The sequence below is a fragment of the Heptranchias perlo genome, chromosome 29, assembly GCF_035084215.1.
Source record: "Heptranchias perlo isolate sHepPer1 chromosome 29, sHepPer1.hap1, whole genome shotgun sequence".
Lineage (NCBI taxonomy): Eukaryota > Metazoa > Chordata > Chondrichthyes > Hexanchiformes > Hexanchidae > Heptranchias > Heptranchias perlo.
This window is the reverse complement of record NC_090353.1, coordinates 30443849-30467183: the sequence shown is the minus strand read 5'-3', so window position 1 is coordinate 30467183 and position 23335 is coordinate 30443849. Positions and strand designations below refer to the sequence as shown.

Sequence of the window (23335 nt, the reverse complement as noted above, 5' to 3'; positions counted from 1 at the left end):
CAGAACAATAACATTATTATTTGACTCTGGTTTCGTTTTTTGTTTCAAAAATAAAAGTGACACCCTAACTCCCCCCCACCCCTTTTTTTTTTAAGGGGGGGCTTAAACCAAACAAAAGAAATGGTCCATGCTCTTATACATCTTAAGGACCTTGTATACTCTGTGAGAAGTGGGGGAAGCTGAGTGGACAATATCTCAATTTGGGCTCCATTCTGCCGTCCCTGCTGACCATTGCCATAACCCTCCTCTCCCTCTCTCTCCCTCACCACCACCGGCAGGGACCAGGCGTCACTCGCCGCCAACCGTTAGGCTCGAGCGCACCTGCCATGACGTCACTGGCCGCCGACCGTTAGGCTCGAGCTCACCTGCCAATGACCTCGTCGGCCGATGGCCGTTTTACATCACCCCCCCCTCGCTCGAGCACGAACCCGCCTTGGGTGACCTCGCCGGTTCGGCAACATTCGGCTGTTTCCGTGAGCGCTGCTTTCCCAACTTAAACAATAACAATTAACCTGAAAAAAAAAAGGTGAAGTGCACACCTTCGGCAGGGATTCTTGATTTTGTGTGTCTGTGTGTGTGTGAGTGTGATTTTGAAACTTTTGATAATCATTGCCCTACCCCTTGCCCCCTGTTTTTGAGCGGGAAGAATTTTCCTGTTTTTTTTGATGAGCAGGAGTTTTTTTTTTGCTCAGCTGGACAACGCTGAGGATAAAATGACGTAGTTTGAGAGAGAGTTGTGGCTGGAGCTGAGAGCTGCAGTTTGAACAAAGTCGCTGCATCGTTATGATTTTTATCCGTCGGCTGTTGGTAACTGCTTTCTTTACAAGCGTTATAAGTGAGGTTAACAGTGGTAGGAAACTCTATACCAACACCTGGGCTGTTCGGATATCAGGTGGAGCAGAGGATGCGAGGCGGATAGCTCTAAGGCACGGCTTCATCAACTTAGGAAGGGTACGGCTCATTTGGTGGAATAATCAATACTAGTGTTGTCACTTAGGGTTTTAGTAGAGTGGAATGGTGCCTGTGTGGCATTTGACTATTGTGGCCACTCAAAATGTGAAAGCACCCAGCACTACAGTTATGGGTTCTATCCTTTGATGTTTAGGTTTGGTGATTTATTTTGAGCTTCTATCCTTTCATTGCTTTGAGTTGTGTAATAACACTAGGACAGTATTTTCAACTTTTCTGGGGAAGGGATTTCCTGTAAATATTGGCACTTATTCCCTGTCCTAACTTCTGAAAGACAATTCTCCACTAATAACCATGTTCTAGGGACCCTTGCAACAGGATGAAGTACTATTTGTTACAGGTCTGTTACTGTTTGTGATAGTCACTTCAAATTGCTCCTAAGAGCACCACATAAATGTATTACACAACATCAAAGCATATTGGTTTAATTGCAGTTTTTTTCTACTAAAGTGTGTTGGTACCAATGTGTAGAATAAATCTAGTGACAACATGGAATGTATGTTCTAATTTTGCAAAGATGGTGTTGGAGAGCTTAATGTAATAGTTTCAGGGAAGTTTTGTAGCTCATAATCTACAGCTTCATTTGTGATAATATCAGGTGCCCAACTAGTGTATATTCACATCACTGTTAAATTTGCACCAGCACATATTTACAATATGAATATTTTATTAAATGTCAGTTTGGCTCAAAGTAGTACTTCTGCCTCTGAGTTAGAAAGTTGTGAGTGAAAAGTTCCATTCCCAGATGTAATCTAGGCTGATACTTCAGTGCAGTATTAAGGGAGTGCTGCATTATTGGCAGTATTCTTCTTTGGATGTGATGTTAATTAGAGGCTGCAAATGCCTCTTGTGGTTCAGATGCATGTCAAAGACTTCAAAGTGGAGAGAGTACTCTGGTGATTTGCCCACATTTCTTCCTCTGCAATTACCACTTGTAACATTAACTACTTGTACACTTATTTGCTGTTTGTGGGACCTTGCTGTATGCAGAATGAATGCTGTGTTTATGCTGCATAACAGTAGCTGTGCAATCTAATTCATTGAGTGTTTTGGGACTGTTTTTGAGATTTTGCATGATCAGGTGCTACATAACTGCAAGTTCTTTATAGATGTATGAAGCACACAGTATATCTTGTGTATATACCAGTAATCAAAAGTAGAACAATTTTAGGTGTGTAATGGTTATTTTGTCTAAATTTATACATTTTCATAATCCAGTATATTTGACAGCCTTTAGCCCTGCACCTAGGTTTCTTTAATTTGAAAAAAAAAAATCAAATTACCAATGACAACATTGTGGTGCTATTTTACAGTGTGATTAGTGGGAATGCTGAGATGATTTGTAAGCTATCTAATATATTTGCAAATATATAACACAATACCCTCCTAGTTAGGTTTGGGTGTGATTTCTATAACAACTATAAGTTGTATATGTACTGATTATCCCTTTTGAACAGTTTGGGGGAGAAACCTATGAATGCAGTAATGTCAATAATTTTGAAATTATACATATTAGCAAATGGACTTTCTTATATGTATCTATCTTTGTGATGTAACTGGAGAACATGTTTGACTGATTTTTGCAAAAGTGGACACCAAATGGCAGGAGTGCAAGTCAATAATTTTGGGTTGCATTCCCCATGACCATCTGTCTACAAAAATTAATGGATGGAAAATTTGTGGGGAACACAAACCCAAATTCCTGATGTGCATTCCTGGCAGTGGAGGCTGCTCACTAGATGATGAATTTTGTAAAATTGGTCCTAAACCCTCAGTGAATAGATCATGAGATCTCTCTATCTCTGTCTCTCTAGATGAAGGAATTGAGAGTTGTATGTCCAATTTTTCAGATTATTCTAAATTAGGAGGCACAATATGTTGTGTAGATGGGAGAAAGAAGTTGCAAAGGGACATAGTAGACAAAATGAGTGGGCAAACTATGGCAGATGGAATTCAATGTGGGGCAAGTGTGAGTTCATCCATGTTGGATCAGAGAAAGCCAAATCAGAATATTTAATGGTGAGACTAGGAGCTGTGGAGGAGCAAAGGGATTTTTGTGTCCATGTACACCTCACTAAAAGCTATTGCACAGGTACAAAAAGTAATCAAAAAGACAATGGAATGTTGGCTTTATCTCAAGGGGGTTGGAATTCAAAAGTGAGGAAGTGACGCTTTAGTTTTACTGGTCAGACCCCATCTAAAGTACTGTGTTCAGTTTTGGGCACCAAACCTCAGGAAAGACATATTGGCCTTGGCAGGAGTACTGTGTAGATTCACCAGAATAATACTGAGACTTAGTGTTAAATTGAGGACAGGTTGCATAAATTGGTTTGTATTCTTGAGTTTAGAAGGTTAAGAGGTATTTAAAATGTTTAAGGGATTCAATAGTTTCCCTGTATCTACTCTATCTCCTCTAGGGGAATCTAAAACAGAAGGGCATAATCTTAAAATTAGAGCTAGGCCGTTTAGGAATAAAATCAGGAAGTCTTTTTTCACTTGAAGGGTCGTGGAAATCTGAAACTCTGTCCCCCAAAAAGCTGTGGAGGCTAGGTTAATTGAAATTCTGAAGACTGAGATCGATTACATTTTTGTTAGGTAAGGGTATCGAGGGAATGGGGTTGAGCTACAGATCAGCCATGATCTAATTGAATGGCGGAACAGGCTCGAGGGCTGAATGACCTACTCCTGTTACTATGTAACCCCATTTCCTTTGGACTTGTTGATTTTAGATTAAGGACGTTCTGTAGGTGGAGAGAGGGAACGTTGGAAGCTAGATTACCTGAGTCACTCGTCCACATCCTAAAGGCCAGGATTAGCATTATTACAAATTTGGGAGTAGATCAGTGGTGGGAAGATCGAAAAGGAAATGCTGGAAATAGCCATTTCAGAGTTGTCTTTTGTTTTATAAAAAGGTTTTTGAAGATGACGATTATTACTATTTTAAACACAAAGAAGTGTTGAAGCGATCCATCAGTCCACACCAAATGCGACATAGGCGCCTGGAAAAGGAGCCCAAGGTAAATTAACTGATGATTAGCTGCATGTGCATAGTTAAGCCATAATGGACCTTTTTATTTCATGCTTGTCTCATGGCTTCCACTATTGAGTTGTGATTTTGAATTGCAGTTGTACCTGGTTTTTTTTTCATGTTATATTAGATAGGCATATCCTATATTTTATAATGTTGCTTCCTTTTCCCTCCCCCCCCCCAAATTTTGGTGTGAATTTTGGGTTGGGAATGTCCAACAACTTGCATTTTTATAATGTATTTAATGTAGAAAAATATCCCGAGGCATAATCAGACAAAAATTGACAACATCTACTACTTCGATTTGGTATCAGGGGTGACTAAAAACTTGGTCAAAGAGGTAAGTTTTAAGGAGGATCATAAAGTTGGAGAGGTTTAGGGATTGAATTCCAGAGCTTTGGGCCTAGGTGGCTGAAGGCACGGCTACCAGTGGTGGGGGACGAACAAAAGGCTAGAGTTGGAGGAACACTGAATTCTTGGAAGTTGTAGGGCTGGAGAAGCTTAGAGCCACACAGGGTGAGGCCATGAAAGAATTTAAACATGAGGTTGAGAATTTTAAATTTGAGACATTGGGTGTGGGGCTGGAAGCTATTGTAGGTCAGCAAGGACATGGGTGTTGGGTGACTAGGACTTGGTGTGGCAGCAGAGTTTTGGATGGACTTAAGTTTATAGAGGATGGGAGGCTGGCCAGGAGAGGACTGAACTAGTCGAGTCTAGATGTGACAAAAGGCATGGATGAGGGTTTCAGCAGCAGATGGGCTGAGGCAGGCTATGTTACCGAGGCGGAAGTAGTTGATCTTTGTGATGGAGAGGATGTGGAGTCAGAAGCTCAGCTTGTGTTCTTTCTTCACGCTGAGGTTGTGGGTTCAACCTGAATCAGTGGCTGGGAAATGGAATGGAATCGTTGGCAAGGATACAGAGTTTGTGGCAGGAGCCAAAGACGATGGCTTCGGTCTTCCCAATGTTTAACTGGAGGAAATTGCAGCTCGCCCAGGACTGAATGTCAGACATGCAGTCTGTCCAGGGAGAGCGGGAGTAGAAAATTTATTTAATGAGCATTTAGTTTACTGCTCCTTGCATGTGTTTTTTAAACACAATACCCTAAAATAGCAGGTGTTTTGTAATTGGTGCACACTCTGTTTGGTTTGGAGTATGATAGCACAATACTAGAGTTCATTATTTGTATATATCTGGATTGTGCTAGTACATAGCAGTATGAACATTGGTCTGGTTTCTCTATCATTTAATAGGAACAGTGAATATTGGATGGGGATAATGAGGGGGATCTATTACTTAAGCATATTTGTTTTTGTTCTGCTTTTTAAACGGTTTTGGACATTTTAGACTTCAGCTTCTGACATGAAAACTTATACTACTGTCTCACTGTTTAGGTTAAGTGGCTGGAACAGCAGGTAGTAAAAAAACGGCAGAAGCGGGCATTTGCTGTTCCTTCAGATCCTTTGTATCATAAGCAGTGGTATTTGGTAAGTATGAGTACTCTTTGGGGGGAAGCAATATGGTTATTTTCAAATGCTTTGAATCTCTGGTCCAGTCAAAAAAAAAGCTCCACTTGACAGAGTAATATGCTGAGTAAAAGGATTTTTTATTAAAATGTCCAGCACTGTAGAAAGAAGTTAGTTGTTTTTTCAATTGCCAGGCCAATAACTGTCATTCACTTTGTGTATTCTATATGTTTTAATGCAGCCATTTTTAAAAAAAAAGTAAAATGTTATCCTTGGAGATGTTAAGCACTGTGGAAACCCTGACTAATTCTCTAGCTTAGGGCCAAATATAGGTGCCTAGCTAACTCAGCACCTTTACCAGTCTAGTGCAGTACCTATACCTGTTCCTAGGTGTTTTTCTCCTGTGAATTCTTGCAGCCTTTGTTCCCACTCACTCTCAGAATTTCGTCTGCTGTTTCACATGGTCATACGCAAAGAGTGGTAAGAATGTGGAACTTGCTACCTCAAGGAGCAGTTGAGGCGAATAGCATAGATCCATTTAAGGGGAAGCTAGATAAGCACATGAGGAAGAAAGGAATAGAGGGATATGCTGATGGGGTTAGATGAAGAGGGGTGGGCAGAGGCTCATGTGGAGCATAAATGCCAGCATTGACCATTTAGGCTGAATGGCCTGTTTCAGTACTGTAGACTATGTAATGTCTTGCAGCTTTTCCTCTTTGATCCCATACTTTTGCTTACTATGAGTCTTTACCTTTTTATTCTACAGTCCAGATCCAACTACTTTAGTCATGCCACTTGTCCCATAGTCTCTGTGGTCCCAGATTTGGAGTGATTCTCAGAGTTGGTCTCTTTAGCTTCTTGTAGTTTTTTTGTAATTACAGGTCACTAGCATCAAAAGTGCTGTGTGTTTCCTTTTTTTTTTCCCCCCTGGTTCCATACAAGTGCTTTCTATAGCCTGTCTTTGTTGTACTCTGCATCTTGTCTAGTCAACATAAATGATGTTCTCTCCAGTTCAGCCTTTGTTTAAATAATGGAACTTTTGGAAATATGACTTGAAATTACTTGCAGTTTAACCTCTCGCCCAACAATTGAGGTGGTGAGGGTGGGGGGGGAGGGGAGATTGGAAGAAGAGGGGAATAAAGTTGAGATATCATTTTTAAAAACAATTCAAATACATGCCTTGGTTATTGGAACATTTTGATGAAGGCAAATTTTGGCCCTGGATTCTTCAACTAGCAACAGATGTCACTTGAATTTTTTTTGTAAGGAGCAAACAAATATGTCAGCAGTTTATGCCATAATTTGAACAGGAGCTTAAATTTAGCTTTATGAAGAGGTTACATGAACTATTGCTACTAATTTGACAGTAATTAACTCTCCAGCTCTCCTTCATTTTGGGCCCTGGAAGAAAGCTAAATAAAATATCCAGTGTTGACCCTACAGTGCTGCAAAGTCAAGTTAATACAGCCAGTTATGATGTGCATTGCATTCATACTCACTATCCTCTGTCCCAACCAAGAGTAAAAAATCAATAATGGCCCTATCCATGAAATTGATATTTCACTTGGCTTTCTGCAACAATTAAAATCAATTGCAATGACGAAAGCTTTAATTATTTGATGCCCAGAATCTGCCTTAAACTGTGTTTGTATTTTTTTTAAATAGTTCCTTTTTTGTTTAAAAAATAAATATTGACAAGATTGCTTAAACATTGTTGGACTGCAATGTGAGTTGTTACTATTTTCCTTATGTAAACAAGTTGATAGTTTCAATAACTAACTCAGTTCTTTTATGAATTAGAACCTAACCTATGACGAGAGACTGGGAAGATTGGGTTTGTTTTCCTTGGAGCAGAGGAGGCTGAGGGGGGACATGATTGGGGTGTACAAAATTATGAGGGGCACAGATAGGATAGATACTAAGGAGCTTTTTCCCTTAGTTGAGGGTTCTATAACAAGGGGACATAGATTCAAGGTAAAGGGTGGGAGGTTTAGAGGGGATTTGAGAAGGAACTTTTTCACCCAGAGGTTGGTTGGAGTCTGGAACTCACTGCCTGAAAGGGTTGTGGAGGCAGGAACCCTCACAACATTCAAAAAGCATTTGGATGAGCACTTGAAATGCCATAGCATACAAGGCTTCGGACCAAATGCTGGAATATGGGATTAGAGTAGACAGGGCTTGATGGCCGGCGCGGACACGATGGGCCGAAGGGCCTCTATCCGTGCTGTATAACTCTATGACTCTAAGCCTTTTACTATCTGCTGCACTGAGTCAGTACATCCAGTCTAATAATTAACTATGTTTCTTGTCCATTTGGAAGGTGGAAACTAATCAAAATACTAAACACTTTGTGTGCTGGTCTAAATTACTATCCAGATTTATTTACAAATAAAATGATTTGAAGGAGCAGTAGCATAGGCAAAATACTATACAGCATAGTTGGTGACTTGCTGTACATATAACAAGGTTTTTTTTAGAAGGGTCTGTTGTTCTTCTAGTCCCTCTTGGCAAACTCTTGAAAAGAGACAGTGCCTGGTTTAAGTGCTCTTTACTGAGCTCCATACATCTTCCATATGTATGATGGCAGAGATGAACAGAAACTGCTTAACATATTTTTCAAGGATATTTTCCCTCCTTGAAGTTCAAACAACTTGTTTGGAGATTTCTATCAATCTTGATTACACTAAGCATTAATGTGGAGATGCCGGTGATGGACTGGGGTTGACAATTGTAAACAATTTTACAACACCAAGTTATAGTCCAGCAATTTTATTTTAAATTCACAAGCTTTCGGAGGCTACCTCCTTCCTCAGGTGAACGATGTGGAAATGAAATCCTCGAAATCAAGTCGCATTTATAATTCACAGAACAATGCTTGGTGATAACAGACAGTTTTTTCAACTGCCCGTTGCCAAGGCAATCAGTGTGCAGACAGACAGGTGTTACCTGCCAGGTCTCAGAATATACAAATCACCAAAAAAAAAGAGATAGAGAGGTAGAAACATAGAAAAGACAGCAACTGACCCGTTATATTAAAAACAGATAACATTTGTTCGCTGGTGGGGTAACGTGTAGCGTGACATGAACCCAAGATCCCGGTTGAGGCCGTCCTTATGGGTGCGGAACTTAGCCAAGTTCCGCACCCATGAGGACGGCCTCAACCGGGATCTTGGGTTCATGTCACGCTACACGTTACCCCACCAGCGAACAAATGTTATCTGTTTTTAATATAACGGGTCAGTTGCTGTCTTTTCTATGTTTCTACCTCTCTATCTCTTTTTTTTGGTGATTTGTATATTCTGAGACCTGGCAGGTAACACCTGTCTGTCTGCACACTGATTGCCTTGGCAACGGGCAGTTGAAAAAACTGTCTGTTATCACCAAGCATTGTTCTGTGAATTATAAATGCGACTTCATTTCGAGGATTTCATTTCCACATCGTTCACCTGAGGAAGGAGGTAGCCTCCGAAAGCTTGTGAATTTAAAATAAAATTGCTGGACTATAACTTGGTGTTGTAAAATTGTTTACAACTAAGCATTAAAGCAACAATGGAGTCTTGGCCTGTGACAGTAACTCTACTCCTGAACTGCGGTTCACAATGGGGCTTCATTTGCTCACCTAGTTTGAGGGAAATAATGTCTGTAAACCTCCAGCAGATAATTCAGTTTATGACGTGTATTCCAGTATATAACATTAATGCACACAATCCAAAAGCACATGCATTCAAGTAGATTAAGGTAATGAGGCTATTTTCTGATATTAGTAAAAAATTGACACAGTATTTGGTCGACACATGTTCTGGGAAAATCAAATGATAAGCTGTTTTTGGCACCCCAGTGCCATGAGACCAGTTGCGAGCAACATGCTTGTCCACAATGTATGTTCACTGAAATTTAAAAATACTCTTAAACCTTTTTAAGATAGCTTTTATCTTAGCTAATTCTTAAACAAATGAACAGTGTCTATGTCTGCAGACTGAGCATCTCGGTTCAGCCATTTTTAACATTAACCTTTTGCTATTTAAAGGCAGGGGGTCTCCAAAGAAGTAAGCTATCTCAGCATGAGTTTGGTGCTACAAAAATACTATGATTTATAAAGTTACTGAAAATTGGATCCTGCTGCTAGGAAATACATGGGATAAACACTCCAGTGGTGCCTTTTAATCTAAAGAACCTTAGTTAGTCAAAAATTAAAGCATACAGTTCCCTTTAATCACCAGTAGCACATAGAGTTCCAGTATTAATTCGAATACATGCTTACTGTGTTTCTTGAAGCCATGGTGCATATTTGGTGGTTTGGGGAAAAGGGGAGGGAGGGAACATCTCTGTTTCATAGTGCTTTTCAATTATGATCCTTATCAAGTTTGTAAAATCTGCTGTGTGCAGTGACTTATTCAGTAGTTGAGAGTTTTTCAACTGCTAGTTTTCATTGTACTTGTACCACTTTTTTGTAAAATGTGATGTTCTGGTGGAGACCAGATTTTATGTAATGAATAAAGAACACACAAGAGTAAAAATTAATTATCTTTCACAAGATCACATGGGGTATCAGAATCTCCTGACTGAAGGAAATGTTTACAATGTCTATGTAGTTGAACCTGCAAGGCTCCACTGTTCACATTGTATTGTTCAATAAACTACTATGGAAATAATAGTAGAGTAACATTAAGCACTGTGGAAGTCTATGGATGTGTATAATGCTGCTTTTTTTTAATCCAGAATTCCAAATTGCTAAATTTCATTACTAGCATTAGCCTGGCAACCTACTGTGCTAATTTTGTTTTGAGGTGGTGGGGACAGAATTTACATACCCAGACCCTTTTTTTGAGGAGGTGGAGACAAAAATGTACCATTGATGTAGAATATTGGGTATCATCTATGAATTTTCACATCTTTTTGGTGACAAATGGTCCTCTAGCCTGTGTCACTGACAATGTCAATGTTGACTTTGTGATACCACTAATGTTTTTTCTACATGCAGCAACAGTATAGAGGATTCTGGTTGTTTGAGCTAATTTCACTTTCGGAGTTTTTCTTGCCATTTGGAGAATGACATATCATCAGTGCTTCAGCAAGAATATGGTACTCCAGGCAGTTCAATTGAATCATCATGTACTTATACAGTAATGTTTCTAATAAATTTTAATCTTGTTCCTTTAAACTTTGTTTCAGTGTTAAGGTGAGGAATGTTACTAATTGGCCATATAGCCTAGACTAAAATGTTCATACATTTTGGGATAGTTGAAAATTATACCATGTTCTCTGCTTGTTCAAGGGACTTTTTAGTAAAATACAGTATAAGATTTGCTCAGATACTGTAGTGGCTGCATTACAGTAAGTGCTTGTGTTGTGTCTTATTTAGAACAATGAGATCCCTAATGACCTAAACATTCTGTCTGCCTGGAAGCAAGGTTATACAGGCAAAGGGATTGTCGTCACCATACTGGACGATGGACTAGAAAAGAACCACCCGGACTTAGCTGCAAATTATGTAAGATCCAATTAGAAGCTCCTTGAAAATTCATTGTGACTTTATTGCGACCTCTCTCAAATAGCATAAAGTAGGGAGAGGGGCAACAGAGTGACCTAAATTGTTTCATGAAGTGTGTCAATAGTACTTCTTTCCACTGTGGTGGTAAACTTAAACAAGTTAGCCAAATGGTAGAAAATATAATAATCTAATTAAAGGAAGAACTTGCACTTTTCACATCCTTGGGACGTTCCAAAATGCTTCCCAGCCAATTAATTTACTTTGAAGTGTAAGTGTTGTCACTGTTTTATGTAGGTAAATGTCTCAATCAGCAAATGAATTATTAGGTAAATATTGGCTAAGGCATCAGGAGAACTCCTTGCTGTTTGATGAATAGTGCCATGGGCTAGTTTATGCCCACCTAAACAGGTAGATGGAGTATATGTTTAATAGCTCACCTGAAAGAATATAGTTCCATCTGCAGTGCTCTGCATTGAAGTGTCTGCTTACATTATGCTCCAGTCCTAGAGTGGGGCTTTAACCCACAACCTTCTGACTCCAGTGAGTGCTACCAACTGAGCCAAGCTGAAATGTGATAATTACTTCTATTTTTTTTTAACCTTTTACATTTAATTGCAATTTTAGGCTTCTAATTCACTTAATTAATGAGGTTCTAAAGCTGTTTTCTCAATTAGAAAAGTATGTATGAAGTAGTTTTATGCAGTCTCATCTATCTCTGGAACTTTTGCAGACAGTATTAATGCCTTGAGCACTCTTGCAAAAAATGTCTTTTGTATTTGAACATGGCCTGATCAGTGTTGTTGGATAATGCATTAGACAATGAGGAGTATGAATAACCTGATAATGAGCCTGTTAGGAATTATGAAAACTTCTTCAGAAAGGAACAGATGTTCAGCACATGTATTCAAGTAGGCTTTTCCATTTTAATGTATATTTAATTGTAAGGAGTTGCGTAGGCTATCTAGTGCAATGAAAACCACTTGTAGAGATTAGCAATAATAACCTATCCTTCGCATAGACAATAAACAACTAATGGGGATCAGTATCCATTTCTTGTAATGCCATCTTAATTAGAACACTCTGCTAAAGACACTGTTTTGCATGTCAGGAAAGTGTTCCTTTTAAGATTTTTCTTCAGTACACATGCAAACCTTCCAATAAACAAAATATTTAGAACTACTTTAATATCAAACTCTGATGGAACAATGTTTCACTAAATATGGTGTGTTCTTAGTATTTCTTCACAGCTGTGATGGATTTGTAACTTGCATTCATGAAGTTTATTAAATGTGTGTTACTGATTGAGATAAATTTGGTTAAATCAGACGGAGACATTTTTTTCCCCTGGTGCTGTATTTGATTCTTTGAAGTCATGAAATATTTTGGTTGTAGTAAGAGTCAAGCCAGGAAAAGTTGTGATTTCCACAGCCTTTGTTGGACACAGCTTTGATTTTTCACCGAGTTTAAGTTTGCAAGGAAACTCAACTCACTGACTTTACACTTCACTGCCTAACCGCTTGTCCCAAGACCCCTGATGGCTCAGCCAGGTAGGAGCACTCAAAACCCTTAGGTTAAAAAGGGGGAAAATCAGCCCAAGATTTCTGCTGTTGGTTGCTATCCAGTAATTCCTACTAGAAGTGTATGTGCTTATATTTGTAGAAGATATAATTGGGCACAGTTATGATGGCGGTGCGCCCCCCCCCCCCCCCCCCAAAAAAAGTCAAATAATCTGTCCAATACTCGCATGAAAATGGCTACATGGGTGTCATACCAGAGGTCACCTAGTGCCTGTGGAGTACCCTCAGCAAGGAGATGATGCCTTCAGTAGAGGAGAAACGTTTGAAGGGGCAAAATAAATAATTTCTTTTCTCCTTTTGCGCCCCCCCCCCCCGGCGCAATAACCCTGTAGATTTTGGGTTCTCAAATACTAGCAGCTATGAAGTTGGAATTCACATGCAGACATGAGCATAACTCTATGGCTTTCTTCTATGTCTATATAATTTTTTAAAAAAAATTTATTTGCAGGACCCTAATGCAAGTTTTGATGTAAATGATAATGACCCTGACCCCCAGCCCAGATATAACTTTAATGATGAAAATCGGTGAGTTCTTTGCACTTGCATGTTTTTTTAAGATCTTATTTGCTTTTCAATTGAATCAGCGATAAATACAAAAGGGTAATCCGGTAGCTGTTCAGTTACATATAATGATGGTTGCTTAGTTGTTGGTAGGATACTATATGCACAAGTCTAAATTACAGTGACCTAAGGTATGATTAGTTGTAAATTTCTTCAAATGTTTTAAGATTATGCCATTTACATTGCTGTATATAATTTAATGAAATATTGATGGCAACAATGTAAAGCTCCACTGGCCCAGGTTTGGAGATATACAGTAGAAAGAAAAAAGTTTTTTTTTAATATAGGGCCTTATCACTTCCTCTGGCTATCCCAAAGCGCTTCACAACCAATGAATTACTTTATAGGCAAAGCCATTGTTATTGCAGCAAATGTGAAGCCAGCTTATGCACCGCATGATCCACAAACACCAAATGAGATGAATGACCAGTTACTGAATTTTTGGCGTTGGTTGAGAGGAACATTGGGCAGGATACCGAGAGAACACCCTCTTTTTAAGTGATGCCATGAGATCTCTTGCATCCACCTGAACAGGCAGTAGGGTCTTGGTTTAGTGTTTCAACCAAAAGATGGCATTTCCAGCAATACACCCTCCATATCATACAGGAGTTGGCCTAGATGTGCTTAAGTCAGTAGTGTTAATTTGTGACCTAAACATTTAACGGGAAACCAATGAAAGTGTCAGTATCCGAAGAGGGGGGGAAAAAGATGGTGGCAACTTTATCAGAACTCTACTAATTTGCAGTGTATACGGTAGAAGATACCTGTCTGAGAAAGTAGCTTATATAGAGGGTGTATGATGAGGGACAATGGAATGCTAAGTTTGTATATACTATATACATGGTGGAGCACTGACTGAACTACTATGTTTTTATGAAATGTATTATCATAAACCACTTTGCAGACAACAGCCACCAGATGGCATTAATAGGCTATAAAATTATTTTTCACTATCTTAAAATTGTAGTTCAAAAGTGTCCAATTTACTTGTGGTATGTAAAAGATGCAGAAGTTTGCTAATGAATGGAAAATAGCCAGTTCTGCTCCTGAGCTATTAGGCTGTGACTTAACAGTGTGTGTTCCATATACTGTCTTTGCCTATTGTATGTATGTAACAAATGAGGAAGATACCATTACTCATACTGGAAATATACCAAATAAATTATTCAAATGTGAGATTTAAATGTTCTTATTCAAGTACAAAAATAATTCAGTGAAAGTTTTTTTTAAAAAAAAAATACATTTTTGATTCCCTGCCTAAATTTCTAGCTCTGGGGTTTTTTTTGTAGTGCTAATGGGATTTATTTTTGCCTGTGGAATAGTGTAACAAGACAGCTGAGACCTGTAATGATTTGGTAGCTACTTCTTGAGATTCTGTTAGACCAATAAATATTGACTTGCTTGGAGTGTACACAGTTGGATGGAATTTCTCCTCCACATTATCAATCGGGGGGGATTTCTGTTTATAACTGTCGTGCATAATTCAAATTGCATCTCATTTGACTACAGAATGCCATTTTAAAATATATAACTAATATATAAAAACTACTGTTGATATTAGCAACCAAACGCTTAAGTTAGCCTGATATTCCTATGAGGCTACTTCAAGGGGTGTTAATAAGCTCCTACTTTTAAGTAGGTTAACTTCTCTGCTAAAATAGTGGGCCAAGGAATGTCATATCTGCTTGTCAACAGTAACTTCTAAACTCTACGGTTTAGGTTCATAATCCATATTAATGTATTAATCTGTGATTGTTCAGTAAACTGATCTATTGTCTTTAACAGACATGGAACACGGTGTGCAGGAGAAGTGGCTGCTGTAGCCAATAACCTCTGTGGAGTTGGTGTTGCCTACAATGCCAAAATTGGTGGTAAAGTTCCATCTTTTTTTTTTAAAGGTAGATTAAGGATGGCATATTAAAATTTCTGTCTTCCCCTCGCACAAGACACGCTATATTTAAAAAAAAAAACTATCTGTGCTTGGAGGTTAAAGATGATGTGGATCTGAAAATGAAAAATTGCTAGGCTAGTCGAGATTTTTTTTTTTAAAAAAAAGATTGTGTTGAGGTTACTTTCATTAGTTTTAGTACTAAATAATGTATAGATTAGAACTCTTTTATGTCTGCTGTATAAGTGCAGTTTGGAATCTGTGGATGTTAAAGGAATTTTATGAAAATGGCCCCTGTAACATAGGCAGTGTTTCTTTGACATCTTCTCTTGCCCTTCTCTCCCACCCTCTAAGATTAGAAAAGGCTGCTGCTTTTTTCCCCTCCTATGTTGAATTCTTCATTGTAATGTAAGAACTTGCTGCATCAGTCAACGGGGCATGAAAAGAATATATTTGCAGTATGTTGCTAGGTAATCCACTATGGACCCTATTCACTTTAGCTTACAGGCCTGCAAAATTATATCAAGTGTTGGGATGTAGAAATAAAATGGGTAGATTACTGCTTTCTAATGCGGATAGACTTGCAAAGTGTGTAGATATGGTGCAGAAAATGGTAACATTTACAGACCTTTTGCACTCTGAGCATTTACTGAATTTTTTGTGGCTCATTGACTATGAAGCATGCGTTACAATTTGGTTTTTCGTAATGCTGATTTTCTAATCCCACCCCCAGAGAGGATATATCATCCTTTTTATATCTTTCTTGCCTAGATATGCCTTGGAGGTATAGATTTAGTCTCACTCTTGCAATCCCAATACAAGGACAAACTCTATCATGCACTCAAAAATGCACTACTGCCTGTAGTTGGCAGATACACTTACATTGGTCTCCACATTAATCTAACATGGTGTTATGCTTTGCTTTTTCCTTCCTGTTCAGGTTATCCCATCCACCTTTGCGTGGTATCTAGCATGTACCTGATGTCCACCTTGATGCTTGGAAAGATCTACTTGTTTCTGATCTAGGCATAACTGAGTTAGCTTTGGCCACAGTGTTGGTTTAGTGGCTGGTGATTTTAGATTGATTGATTGATTTATTTATTATAATTATTTTTTAAAATTCGTTCATGGGATGTGGGTGTCGCTGACGAGGCCGGCATTTATTGCCCATCCCTAGTTGCCCTTGAGAAGGTGGTGGTGAGCCGCCTTCTTGAACCGCAGCAGTCCGTGTGGTGACGGTTCTCCCACAGTGCTGTTAGGAAGGGAGTTCCAGGATTTTGACACAGCAACGATGAAGGAACGGCGATATATTTCTAAGTCGGGATGGTGTGTGACTTGGAGGGGCACGTGCAGGTGGTGGCGTTCCCATGTGCCTGCTGCTCTTGTCCATCTAGGCGGTAGAGGTCGCGGGTTTGGGAGGTGCTGTCGAAGAAGCCTTGGCGAGTTGCTGCAGTGCATCCTGTGGATGGTACACACTGCAGCCACAGTGCACTGGTGGTGAAGGGAGTGAATGTTTAGGGTGGTGGATGGGTTGCCAATCAAGCGGGCTGCTTTGTCCTGGGTGGTGTCGAGCTTCTTGAGTGTTGTTGGAGCTGCACTCATCCAGGCAAGTGGAGAGTATTCCATCACACTCCTGACTTGTGCCTTGTAGATGGTGGAAAGGCTTTGGGGAGTCAGGAGGTGAGTCACTCACCGCAGAATGCCCTGCCACACATCCTTTTGTATAGTGTCTTGTATGGTTTCCCCCGCCCCCCCCCTCCACCCAATTTGTAAAATTTATTTTTGTTTCTGCCTGCAGGAGTAAGAATGCTTGATGGTGAGATCACTGATGTAGTGGAAGCACGCTCTCTCAGCCTCAACCCTCAGCACATCCACATCTATAGTGCTAGCTGGGGTCCAGAGGACAATGGGCAGACTGTGGAAGGGCCAGCAGTGCTAGCAAGTCAGGCATTCCTCAAGGGTATTACAAATGTACGGTCATATAATAGTTGATTTGAGTAACTACATTTTGCAACATTAGTGTTGGGCCATTGAACGTAGAATTGTGTGTGCAATACAAAAATTGTTTCATGCTTTAAACTAAAAACAATGCAAATAATTATTTGTAAATAACATGTTCTGGTATTACAATAGCTTTGTCATGGCATAAAATTTATTTTTTTACATTAAGTGCTGTGGGCAAACATTAATCATCTGAACTGTCTCCTAAACTTAGCTTCTGTTCTAGATTTATCTACAATATATTGACATCTTTCTGTCATTCCTCATTTTAGTGATTTTAGAATTGCTAGTTGAAGGTAGCCTGGGAACAGATATCTTGTGTAGAATATCTTGTATAATGAAAACAGAAAATGTTGGAAATACTCAGCAAGTCAGGCAGCATCTGTGGAGAAAGAAACAGAGTTAATGTTTCAGGTTGATGACCTTTTGTCAGAATTGGAAGAAGTTGAAGATTAAACAATTTTTAAGCAAGTACGGAGCCAGGGGAGGACAGATCAAAAGGGAAGGTCTGTGATAGTGCAAGGCAAGGAGGGTGGTAATGGGACAAGTAAAGAAACCAAAGATGGGTCTAGAGGAGCTGTAAATGGCAACAGCAGAACCATTACCAGCATTTGCTATCTGAAAAAATGGGCTTTTAACAATTGCATGTTATCTTCCTCATTAGAATAGCCACAGAGCTATGTGTAGTATCATTTAAGCAGTCTTTACCCTAAAACTGCATCAATAACAATAATCTGCACTGAATAAAGTATGTAATTTTAACCTTAGCTAGAGTATTTGGTGTCCCCACTATTGTATTAAATGAACTGATCAGCTAGTGACTTGTTCCTATTTATTGATTCTTAGGGTCGAGGTGGTCTTGGTTCTATCTTTGTCTGGGCATCTGGTAATGGAGGCTTCCAGTATGATAACTGTAACTGCGATGGTTATACCAACAGTATCTACACACTGTCTGTAGGAAGCACAACTCAACTAGGGAATGTCCCTTGGTACAGCGAGGCCTGCTCTTCAACACTAACCACCACTTACAGCAGTGGGACCAGAACAGAAAAACAGATAGTAAGAAATCTTTTTCTGTGTGCACAAAGACAAAATTATTATATTTGGCCCTTGGGCACATTAACTTGTGAAGTGATTTTTCTCCATGGCTTTACATCTAGCTGTTCAGGCAGAAATTTTTGTCAATTTTTCTTGATCCAAAGTTAGGATGCTCTGAACTGTTCCACATACGTCAGTATGAAGTGCAGGGCTGACTGTCCTTCCACACACTCCCACAGAAGCATGTGTTAGTTGTTGTAAAGGGTGACTCCTGTCCAGTTTTCATTTCCTTGTATATTATATTATAATATAATGGAATACAAGATTCTATAGATTTTTTAGTGCTTCAAGCAAAGGAGGCATCTCTAAAAATGATACAGTAGGATTTATAACCCCATATCTGACCAGTCAAATGAGCAGTCCTCATTTGGGTAAGGTAGAAATGGGCTCTCTGTATAAACTGCAAAAAGACCTTTTGAAAATGTTAATAGCTTGGGAGTATTGGTTAACTCACTGTCTTGTAATCTTTTCTTGCACCCCACCAAGGTAACGACAGATCTTCGTTTACGATGTACAGAGAAACACACAGGAACATCAGCATCTGCACCACTTGCTGCTGGGATCATAGCTCTTGCTCTGGAGGCAAAGTAATTTTTTTTACTGAGTGCGATAATAGTGTTCCTGGGTGTATAAACACATTGGCAAATTACTCAGGATGCTGATTGACAGTATCTTTACATATAAATGGTGTAAGTAATTCTAATGCCCTAGTCACTATGTCCAAGCAAGGTGCAGTAATTGATTAATTGGCACATCAGTAACACATTTTAGTACACATAAATTGTCAACAATTTATTGATTCAAAATCTGTAGCAAAAGCTGCAACTTTTGTCATCAGCCTTATGGTAGCTCCTGATTTCTACATACATATGTGGGATATTGATTCAGTTAATTTTAGATGGTTTAGAATAATTCTATTCATTCCTTATTTGAGCATCTCTGGCAGACAACTGGTATGGTCATCCATCACCAGAGCTGGCTGGACCACATCAGTTTCGGGCCTCACTCTCCTCTGCCAAAACAATCCCACTACTCCAGGTTCACCATGGAGAGCAAAGATAACCCCTAGCTTCTTTTCACTACTAACTGTCTCTTTTTAACCCCTTTTCCCTGTCCCCACCTCCCTCACTTTCAACAAGATGTGAGGAGCCCATCGACTTCTGTCACTATTAAGACCATCTGTTAGCTGCCTCTGTTGCTTCTGTCTCTCCACCCCCGCCCCCCCCCCCCACCCCAGCTCGATCCCTGGCGCCGTATCCTCTAGTTTCTTTTCTATCTGCCTTCATGTCCTCTACAAGTTCATCTTATCCACCTCCTGTTTCCTTGATCCTGCTAAACTGCTGGCCTCCATACTTGCTAAATTCTAAATAATTCCTTCTCAGGTACTGTCCTTCTCAAAACTCCTCCTCCTCAAAAAAAAAAAAAACAGAGGAGGATGGTGTAGTCAACTAACGCCTCTCCTCTGTAATCCAGCTCAGTGGGATTGCCCTTGTTTGGTTCCACCCTTACCTATAAAATCATAGCCATAAAATACCCAGCCATGGCTTCCCTTCCTGCTCCTGGACCGTTGCCTCTGAAATCCCCTTGATTACATCGTCCAAAGACATAGGGTCAGTTTCCACATGTATGCTGATGACACCCAGCCCAACCTTAACCTGTCCACTGCCTCTGTTGTCAAAACTGCTTTCCCAACATCTAGTTTTGGACGAGCTGCAGTTTCCTCCAGTTATACATTGTGAAGACTGAAACCATTGTCTTCAGCCCCTGCCATAAACTGCATACCCTTGCCCCTGATTCCCTCTCCTCCTCCTCCCTTTTTAAGGTCCTCCTTTAATCTCTAACCAAGCCTTTGGTCATCCTAATATCGCCACCTTTGGTATCCATTTTTGCCTTGAGTGCCTGGGACATTTTTCTATGTTAAAGGAGCTACATAAATGCACATTGTTAAAATGTTTCAATATATCAAAATGCTAATACGGTGTTGTTTGTAGTCCTACACTGACCTGGCGTGATATGCAGCATCTTGTAGTGAGAGCATCTAAACCCCTGAGTTTGAAAGCTGAAGACTGGGCCAAAAATGGAGTGGGACGCAAAGGTAAAGAAAACTAGCTTGTTTCAGCGGCATATCCTTACTGAACTGGCAATGTCTTTTTTTATATATCAAAAGCAAAATACTGTGCATGCTGGAAATCTGAAATAAAAACAGAAGATGCTGGCGAGGCTTAGCAAGTGAGGCAGCATCTGTGGAGACAAACAGTTAATGTTTCAGGTCAAAGACCTTTCATCAGAACTGGAAGATGTTAAAATTTTTAAGCAAGTACAGAGCCAGGGAAAGGGGCAGGGCGAGAGGGGATGGGAGGAAAGAACAGAAGGGAAGGTCTGTGATAGGTTAGAGGACAAGAGTGATTTAAATGATAAAAGGGATGATGGTGCAAGGCAAGGAGGGTGGTAATGGGACAGGTTAAGAAACAAAAGATGAGTCTGGAGTTCTGTTAATGGTAACAGCAGAACCATTACCAGCATTTGCTGTCCGAAAAAATGCGAGCAGTGGTTATGGCCTGAAGTTATTCATGAGTCCGGAGGGTTGTAAAGTGCCTAAACAGAAGATGAGCTGTTGTTCCAATAAAGCTCAACGGAAGCTCGAGGAACAGTGTAAGAGGCCAAAGACGGAGGTCAGAGTAGGAGTGGGAAGGGGAATTAAAATGGCAAGTGACCAGCAGGTCAAAGTCACGCTTGCAGACGGAGCGGAGGTGTTCAGCAAAGCGATCACCCAATCTGTGTTTGACTCCCCAATGTAGAGGGGACCACATTGTGAGCAGCAAATACAGTATACTAAATTGAAAGAAGTACAAGTAAATTGCTGTTTCACCTGGGCCCTAAACCCACCTTCCAGGAAGATGGGAAGGGAGGAGGTGAAAAGGCAGGTGTCACATCTCGCATTGGAAAGTGCTGTGGAGAGGAGATCAGGTGTTGGGGGTGATGGAAGAGTGGACTAAGGTGCTGTGGAGGGAGTGGGCCGTTCGGAATGCTGAGAGGGGAGGGGAAGATGTGTTTGGTGGTGGGATCGTGATGGAAATGGCAGAGAATGATTCGTTGAACGTGGAGGCTGGTGGGGTGGAAGGGGAGGACATGGGGTTCGCTATCGTGGGAGGGGAAGGGGTGAGGGCAGAAGTGCAGGAAATAGGAAGGACGTGGTCGAGGGCCCCGTCAACTACAGTGGAGGGGAATCTTTGGTTGAGGTAAAAAGAAGACCTATCTGAAGCACTGGTGTGGAAGGTGGCATCGTCAGAACAGATGTGATGGAGAAACTGGGAGAAGGGAATAGTCCTTACAGGAAGCAGGGTGGGAGGAAGTGTAATCAAGGTCGCTGTGAGAGTTGGTGGGCTTATAGTAGATATTGGTTAACAGCCTATCCCCAGAAATAGAGAGAGAGAGAAGTCGAGGAAAGGAAGAGTTGGAGATGGACCATGTGAAAGTGAGGGAAGGGTGGAAATTGGAAGCAAAGTTGATGAAATTTTCCAGTTTGGGGCGAGAGCAGGAAGCCGCACCGATGGTCATCAATGTACTGGGATAAAGAGGTGAGGGAGGAGACCAAAGTAGGGTTGGAACAAGGAATGTGCCACGTATCTCTCAAAAAGGCAAGCATAGCTGGGACCCATACGGGTTTTCATAGCGAAGGCTTTTATTTGGAGGAAGTGAGTGGAGTCGAAGGAGAAGTTGTTCAACGTAAGAACAAGTTCAGCCAGGTGGTGGTGGTGGATGGGGACTAGTTGGGCCTCCGTTCAGGGAAGAAGCGAAGAGCCCGCAGGCCATCCTGGTGGGGGATGGAGGTGTAGAGGGACTGGAAATCCACAGTGAAAAGGAGCTGGTTAGGGCCGGAGAATTGGGAACTGTTCAAGTGGCGGAGAGTGTCAGAAGAGCCGAGGATGTAGTTTGGAAGAGATTGGATAAAGGGAGAAAAAATAAGTTCTGTGGGGCAAGAACCGGCTGAAACGATGGGTCTTCTGGGGCAGTCCTGTTTGTGGATCTTGGGAAGGAGGTAGAAGCGGGATTGGGGTCTGAGGTTGGAGGCAATGGGGGAAAGATTTCCAGAGGAGATACAGTCTGGGAAACTATGGCTTGATGCTCGGTGGTGGGGTCGTGGTCCAGGAGGAGGTTTCGGAGAGTTGGCGTTCAGCCTCCGCAAGGTCGAGGTCCGTTTGCCGCACAACAGCGCCGCCCTTGGCAGCAGGTTTAATGACAATGTCTGCGTTGGACTTGAGAACGGATTGCTGCAAGTTCAGAGTGAGCGAGGGGAGCAGAGAAATTGAGATGGCCGATGTCACGCTGGCAGTTTGCAATGACTAGATCAGGAGAGGGGAAGGGTCCAGGTGGAATGCGAATTCTGAAGATGGGAGAAAGGGTCTGCTATGCGGACCTATTAAAAATGTCTTTTTATAGGTCATCCTCTATTTATCCAAATAGTGACTTTAAAAATGCTTTTTATTAATACCAGCTAGAATACTTTTTTTAAAGCAAATAAATTCTAAAACATTGTATGTAGTGTTAAAGATTTAATAAAGGCATTCTATTTTTAGTTTTTTTTTAAAGTTTAAAATAATGCCATAAAGCTCCTCCTTTTGCATTTTCTTTGGCTGTTATGCCTGCAAAGCAGTACCCATCAGAATACCAAAATTCCATGCGTCCATAAAATCCTGAGATTGGCGGCCATCCTTCAAGAAAGGGGCCACAATTTTATTTGGGATTGACTCAAGTTTAAGATCCTGGTTGCATCAAGGTTCATTGTTGGGGAAGCATGTACCATTACAGTCACTGTGGTACGCCATGGATGTAACAAATTAAAGAACAATCAAAGCACCTAATGAAAATGATCACTAATAGACAACCCCAGTCATGTCATGCTGTGCCTGTGGCCACAAGTCATCTTTAGAATTAAGCCTTGTACAGTGTTCAGACATGAACCCATTTTGAGATGAATGCTCAAGATCAGATCGTAAGTCTGGATTAAAAGAGCGAGCCTCCTAGACTCTGAGACTGACCAGTGAAGGATCGACACTGTATTTCAAGATAATACAAAGATTGGATTTGACTTTTTTGCTTTAGATGATCTAAAATGACAGCGACAGATGCTTTTCCTAGAGTTATAACCCTAGATTTGCCTTTCATTGTCTCGGGAAGTGTGCTCTATTGAGAAATACTACTCTAATGCAATAGGTAATGTATTATTAATCTTTATTACAAATTATGTTTTTTTGACTG

At 40.5% G+C, this 23335-nt stretch overlaps 1 protein-coding gene across 7 annotated transcripts in view; it reads left to right on the top strand.

Annotated features, from left to right (window-relative positions):
* The first annotated feature begins 432 nt into the window (after positions 1–432).
* Positions 433–23335, top strand: part of LOC137299561 (proprotein convertase subtilisin/kexin type 4-like) — a 35423-nt gene continuing 12520 nt past the window's right edge. The window contains exons 1-10 of one of the 7 annotated variants that reach the window (XM_067968394.1): positions 433–526; positions 3882–3986; positions 5389–5481; positions 10823–10951; positions 12977–13053; positions 14875–14960; positions 16776–16948; positions 17825–18037; positions 18563–18663; positions 20068–20171. In XM_067968394.1, coding sequence (XP_067824495.1) covers positions 3954–3986; positions 5389–5481; positions 10823–10951; positions 12977–13053; positions 14875–14960; positions 16776–16948; positions 17825–18037; positions 18563–18663; positions 20068–20171 — 1009 coding nt within the window. In that variant the 5' untranslated portion in view covers positions 433–526; positions 3882–3953. Of the gene's footprint in view, positions 527–678; positions 952–3881; positions 3987–5388; positions 5482–10822; positions 10952–12976; positions 13054–14874; positions 14961–16775; positions 16949–17824; positions 18038–18562; positions 18664–20067; positions 20172–23335 lie in introns of those variants that run through there. The other 6 variants (XM_067968396.1, XM_067968392.1, XM_067968389.1 and 3 more) reach the window with 6 other exon arrangements.